The following is a 7,262-nucleotide window of genomic DNA, read 5'->3' on the forward strand; positions in this document are numbered from 1 at the left end:
GAGGGAGGGAGGGAGGGAGAGAGAGAGAGAGAGAGAGGAGAGAGAGAGAGAGAGAGAGAGAGAGAGAGAGAGAGAGAGAGGAGAGAGAGAGAGAGAGAGAGAGAGAGAGAGAGAGAGAGAGAGAGAGAGAGAGAGAGAGAAAAGATTGTCAGTTAATTATTGATTCAAAAACACGGGCAAACACATTGATATCAGACTCACTCTGCATACCATGATAGAATGATATGGATTATCTTTTTAACCTCTGCATAATAAATAGACGTAAGCATGCTGAAACAATCGATACATCGGTAAATATGTGAACAGGACAAACAGTGAAGCTGCCCTGTTGGTATCTGGTCTGCCAAAACAATATATGGCCAACCAACGTGATGGACGGGTTACAAGCCTGTTTCTGCCCGGAATCCCTTAATGGACCCACACTAATGCTACCCAGGTGTCCTGTTCCTAACCCTAAAAGCAGCCCCCCCCCCCCTAACACTTTGTGTAATATATTGATCCTGTGCTACCCCCATTCCAAGGCCAAAGGACTACAGCAAGCTATGCTAATCCATTAGTTACCTTGTTTGACAGCGGCCGTGAGCCCCAACCCTCTTAGTTATGTAGATTGTGTATGTACTGTATGCTCCAGCTGTAGTAGTGCTATGCTAGTGAGCTATCAGAGCCCTGGAATCCCAACACTTCCAAGAGGGTCTATTTCTTGTCTAAGGGTCATGCATGCTGCCCGCCTCCGCTCTCAGTTTCCTAAGCCGTCTCACTTGCATCTCTCTCTCTCTCTCTCTCTCTCTCTCTCTCTCTCTCTCTCTCTCTCTCTCTCTCTCTCCCATCTCTCTCTCTCTCTCTCTCTGTCTCTCTCTACCAGCTCCCCCACCTCTCTCTCTCTCTCTCTGTCTCTCTCTCTCCCATCTTTCTCTCTCTACCATCTCCCCCACCTCTCTCTCTCTCTCTACCATCTCCCCAATCTCTCTCTCTCTCTCTCTCTCTCTCTCTCTCTCTCTCTCTCTACCATCTTTCTCTCTCTACCATCTCCCCCACCTCTCTCTCTCTCTCTCTCTCTCTACCATCTCCCCCATCTCTCTCTCTCTCTCTCTCTCTCTCAGATCCCCAGGCTGTCCCTCTCTTCTCATGTTTAGCTGTGTCTGCCTGCTAGCTGTGTCTGCTGTTAGCTAGCCTGACTGGCAACCCCTCCACGCCACAACATGTTTTCAGCTGGAGTTTCTCTCCACAGGTCCACACAGACCCACCTCCCTGTACAGTACAGTAGGAAGGCTGACTGAGGACGCTGGTTGACAGCAGAGGATGATCTATATGCTCCAGTCACCATCCATCACATAGCCGCCATATCTCAGTGTTTACATTTGGAGCGTTCTTTTTCAGTCCTAGCCTCACAGTCAGGCTTGCCCAACTGTCCCATATCAGCCGGGGTGTCCCCTATATGGGGCTGGATGAATATACGTGATCTCCCTCGTCCCGTATATTCATCCAATCACAGGCCCTCTCATGCGTATCGTATAGTGTAAATGCCAATTCCTGCGAAACCCCCTGCCCCGCCTCATGCAGTGGCATGCCATCTTTTGCCCCATATTTGGTCATGAGAAAGTTGCCAACCCTCCTCGCAGATGTCTTGATAACTGTGTGGGGGCGGGTTACAGTACGCTCACTGACACCATGTTGGTTTTTCTCACTGGTGTGTCTCCCACAGTGGCTTTGGTGGTTTTAAACCACCAGACTTAAGTGTCAGAGGAACCTTAACGAAGGAGCGGTTAGAGGCCGAGTGTGAGAGTCGATTATTAGTCAGGTGACGAGGAGAGGGTAGCTGTCTGGTGTCCTCGGTTGACCACACAACAACACACCACCACATCACAAGACAGCAACCCCTCCACACACTCCGACGCTAATGTCTCGCGGCTCAGCTCACACCCGTTTGTGGAGTAGACCGTAAAACACTCGCGCTCAATCCTCAATCACGTATCTTAGGAGGACTGCCAATGGAAACAATGACGATCATAAATCTTCTCATGGATTGGTTTGGGGCGGGCGCAGGGGGGGTTGGAGGGTGGTGGGTGGTGGGGGGGAGGGTGGAAACAACAGATTGATTGATTCGATGAGGTCACCAGCGGTTCAGGTTACCCCAGAATAACAACGACAACGCTGTCTCCATCCGAGCAATCGGGCACGCTGCTCGACATCAGATATGACAGAGGAAATATAACTCTATTATCTCTCTGTTCACTGGGACGAGGGATGAGATAGCTCCGTCTCCACAGAAGCAATGCATCAAACAAATCTAAATAGGCTACAAGCAGCTCTCAATAATGCGTCTAAAGTGAACGTTATTGTTGTTGGCTAGCAGGCTAATCCATCAGCAACGTCAACTGGGTTCTATAAATACGTCCTCCACCTACAAACAGATAAACAGACGCGTTTCACTTCCTTCCTTTTCGGAGAGACTGGTACAGGGGGATTCTGGGGGATTCTGACAGGACACGTTTCCTGATGTGAGGTGTGGGGCAGGGGCGGGGGTGTACCCGGTTTATCTCTGATAAGACTGCTGCGTGTTTGGGGGTCTTCTTGGCAGTTATTTCTGCTCTGGATGTGACGGTTATTTTTTTCAATTCAGAGAATTGGAGCCTGTGTCTCGTGGCTGTAGGCCTAACAGTCCACAAACAGAAATGTGTACATAATGTTTACATACTTGGTCGTCTTTTCATGAAGCAGAGAAGAAACGCCTTGTATGTTGATCCTGTACTGGGGTAGGGCCACTAAGCAACAGCCTATAGCAAAATATTGTTGGAACTGTTGAGTCAGACTATATTAACGGTATATTTGGATGTACTGTATATGTGTGTGTAGAGGGGGAGGGGTGGTAGATTTTTAGGACGAGAATGAATTCCATAAGCTCTCTCTCTCTCTCAATCCCAGACACAAGTATTTTCCCTAAGTGTTGACCATCAGTTTTTACCATCAACCAAAACAGCGTGTTGCTACTCCACACGCACCGACTGTTGTTGTCAGTTGACGATGACATGTAACTATAGCAACTACAGTTACACGTGTGATAGATAATGATAGCAAGTTTAGCAACACTTGAAATAACGCTACTCTAGTTGGGCTGGGACTTCCGTCCCCTCACCACACCCTCTGTGTCCACAGAGCCCATTCAGACGGCCCTCCCCCCCCCCCCCCCCACACACACACACACACACCCTTCCTCAGCCTCCAGGCTCCCAGGCATCCAGTTGTAGCCCGGTGATTGCTCAGAAAAGGGGCCAGAGGGCTTTGAACGTTAGTCTGAGCCCCCCCCTCCCCACACACACACTTGAACACACGCACACACAAACACATACACACACACATACACATAGACAACCCCCCCCTCACACACACACACACAACCCTACCTCCCCCCCCTTCCTCTCCCTGGAGCCACACGCAGTACAAACAGCCACACACACACACACACACACACACACACAAACACACACACACACACACACACACACACACGCCGCGGCGGCGGCTCCTTGAACCAACAGTGAGCAGTCAGTCAGTCAGTGATGTAATGATGACAACAAGTCAAACAGACTCTGCGTGCCGTGAAAGCACCTGGCAGAGAGCAGCAGGCATGCCGGCCCGGCCCGGCCCAGGCCCAGACCCGGGGGCTGTCTCACTGACAAAGCGCTGGCCGGTCCCCCCCCCGCCCCCCGCTCATTCTAGACGCATTACATCATCAGGCTCTGGGTACAGGACCGCCTGGACGCTTCGGAGCTAACGCAGCACTGGTGTCAGAGACTGAGAGGGGAAATACGCAACATGGCCTGTATCTTTTGTTGCTATAGCTAGCTAACTATATTTTCTGATTCATTCGCTATTATGAGTACCACTCTCATAGCTGTCTTAATCGAATGTTTGTATGTTTTTAGATGTTTTATGTTTCCAGGGAACATCCTCCAAGGGACAACAGATGGAAACTAGACGTGGCTATAATCTGGCTTGTTTACAAGCTTTCTGGTAATACATTGTAATACATGGAGTTTGTTCATGAACTTGCACTGGTCCCTTCTCAAATAAACATATCAAGTCAAGTCAAATCAAATCAAATACACACACAAGGGCCCGGTTTCACAGACCAGGCTTAATTAAGCCTAGTCCCCAGACTAACAAGCTACATCTTCAATGGAGATTTTGACATTGAAAGTGTGGTTCAGTTCCAGGACTAGGGTTAATTAAGCCTTGTCTGTGAAACCGGCCCTTGTTGTGGTTTACTGTGGTACTGTGATAATATTGGCTATGAGTTCAGACACTCAAGATTCTTAATGTCTCATAAATTAATGGAAAATTAACATGACATCTACATTTTTGGCACTTAGCTGACTTCATCCAAAGCGACTTACAACAAACACATTTGACTGAGTAAGTGAGTCATCTGTCCATCAGTCATAGCGGGAATAAGTAACCGATGCTTAATTAAGATGAATGGATCACTCTTCTTATGTATACAAAACTGTTATGAGTCGGGGAGTAGGAGTGATGTCACCACGCTGTGTGTTTGTAGTCTGTTCCTCCAGAGTTTGGTCTAAATGTGTCTCTCTCTCTCTCTCTCTCTCTCTCTCTCTCTCTCTGCAGCTGTTATGTGTCTCGTTTTCTTAATGATCTGCGGGGCGACGCACCATCCGATACTAGGGCGTGACCAGCACGCTATGTCCTGCAGGAGGGTGTCCAAGGAGGTTGTCCTCCCTTCATGTACGTATGTACGTAACGCACACACACACACACACACACACACACACATACACACACACACACACACACACACACACACACACACACACACACACACACACTCACACTCACACACACACACACACACACACACACACATGCGCACACACACACACACACAGCAATCCTGCCTAGAGGTAGCACTTTAAATACCCTACATAGCCCCACCCTGCACCTTCATCCCGTCACTACGGACTCCCAAACATGGGGTCTGAATATGGACATCACACCACGACTATTTATACAGAGAACAGCCTATGAGCTGGGGAGATCGAACCTACAGGTTCACATTCTCACCCCTAGATGGCGGCAGAGTCACAGCGCAGCCCTGACACGCCCACCAGGGCCTGGTAAACAGGGGAGGGGGAGAGGGGGGCTTTGGGCAGTTTATCAGAGTTCATGTCCCCCAATAATGACACCCAGTTTGATTAATGTGCGTGTGTAATTCTTTTTTTTCTTTTTTTTTCTTCTTTTTTTGAAGCATTTCTAATCCAAGTTCACTATTGAAAAAAAGCAACCATACCATACATTTTACAGTTTCTTGCTTGTAAACTCAGCAGTCTTACCTCCAGTGTTGGCGGGGTCGCAGTGGTATCCTCCATTGGTAGTAGAGCAGTTAGTCCAGAGGTCTGAGCTGCTAGTTTGCCCTGTCGTCCAGGCCTGTGAGCAACAACATATCATGTGTCATTATAGTGTAGTGTGTTAATTAAATAACTACACTGCACTTTTAAATAGCACTCAAAAGTGCACATTCCAATGCTGCCATAGCCTAGAAGCAAACATATCACAGTCGAGTAAATATCTCAAAGCTTGCACGATTGCATACTTCTGGAAACACACTTCTTTCCATCTGCAGTCCATCTATGACAAGTCAGGAATGTTTGCAATTAAAAAGCCGGACTGAGAGATAACACGGAGATAAACAGGTGCATTCATTGATCAATAAGTCATCGATAAGGAATGATTTGACTCACGCTGACGATCGTTGAGACGAACAGGAGAACCAGGGCAGCGACGTGCAGGAGGATGATGGCGAGGAGCAGGAGCAGCATGTTTGCAAAAGCAGCTGAGATGTGATCAAAGATGAGAAGGAGAGAGAATGAAGGGAGAGGAGAGGACACAGGACAGTCAGTCGGTGAATGTTTCCCCCAGTAATGTGGTGGGACATGGGCGTGTCCGTGCAGTACCCCTCTCCCACCACGGAACAGCGCCTTGTCCGAAACTTTATCTGGACCGTGGGATGTCTCTCTGGCCGGAGAGAGAGCTACAAAATGATGGTGTTTATGTCCAGTCTGTATTAAACCTTTTAACCCTATTATTAATTATTAAGCAAAACATTCCGCCTGGATTTATTTCATTTTTATGGCGGTAAAAGTGTCAGAAAATGTCCTAGGAGTAAGTGCTTTCCCCCCCTTTTTCCAGGATTGCTTCAGCCTTCAATATAGCAGTTATTTAACATGACTGTATGTTATGAGTGTGTAATAACAGTTTAAACCTGTAATAAGTGCACACTAAAAGTAAAACTGAGATGAGACAGGATCTTTCATTTCACTTTCATTTCACCTTTCATGATGATCTAAAATAACTTGAATGATATGCCGATTATTTGTTATTTAATTGTACATTTGAGTGACTAATTAGCAGAATACTGTATAATAATGTACCATGTTTTAAAACGAAATCACTTTTCAGCAGCATTGCAGAGTTATGCTGAACGAAACTTTGATTCAGGTTTCTCTCTCTCTCTACAGCTGTGCAATTGGAAAATAAATTGAGCATGGGCTGTTATACAAATAATCGATAAAGTGGACATCCGAGTACGTCTGACTAGGTTTTTTACGCATTTCTGTATATTATTATTATAACCATAATGTCCCTCCCCCGCCTCTCCCGCGCGTCTCTCTCACTAAGTGAGGAAAGCCCGTCGCGTTATTCCGTCCCACAGATTTCATGCTTTGATGTGTTACATTTAATCTTTCCCAAATGTACCCTAGGGGAGAAGAGCAAAGTCCACTTACTTAGATCGGAGTGATTGTAATTCCACAAAAAACAATTCTGACGAAAAAGCGCAAAAGACAAAAGTTTCCCCCCAAAAAAGAAAGTGTAGTCCGCTGGTACCAAGAGCTTCTTCTCACTAGATTGCTGTCAGGGTTTTAAAGCTGCAGTTATAAAGCGTCTCATTACGGGCTGCGTTCGTAAATCCGCTCTGAGAGCGGCGGAGCGCCACGTCATAAAGGCACCAAGTAATTTGATTGGATAAGAGGCATACCATGAGAGCTGATCAGATTTCCAGAGCGTTTTTACGAACACACCCACGGTGGAACAACGCCCTGCGTGCGTCGCTGTGTCAAGGAGGGGGAGTGCCCCCCCGATGACAGCTAGGGTTCCCAACTTAACCCAGAGAGACAAACATGCGTAATTGCGGAGGAAAGCCACATGGAAGTTACTCACTCTGGGGTGGTTTCTCGAAACATTGTTTG

The 7,262-nt window shown here is 47.3% G+C and overlaps 1 protein-coding gene across 1 annotated transcript; it reads right to left on the bottom strand.

The window, feature by feature from the left end:
• Positions 1-4,970: 4,970 nt before the first annotated feature.
• On the bottom strand, positions 4,971-6,866 carry pmp22b (peripheral myelin protein 22b; the record flags this gene model as incomplete). The annotated part of the gene is made up of 4 exons (XM_080542510.1): positions 6,801-6,866; positions 5,757-5,848; positions 5,349-5,442; positions 4,971-4,993 (listed from the first exon to the last, which is right to left on the bottom strand). Exons 2-4 carry the CDS (start codon positions 5,832-5,834, stop codon positions 4,971-4,973), a joined length of 195 nt encoding a protein of 64 aa, XP_080398636.1. The 5' UTR covers positions 5,835-5,848; positions 6,801-6,866.
• Positions 6,867-7,262: the final 396 nt, after the last annotated feature.

This window comes from Nansenia antarctica, assembly GCF_963989245.1.
Source record: "Nansenia antarctica genome assembly, chromosome: 11".
In the NCBI taxonomy this organism is placed as follows: Eukaryota; Metazoa; Chordata; class Actinopteri; order Argentiniformes; family Microstomatidae; genus Nansenia; species Nansenia antarctica.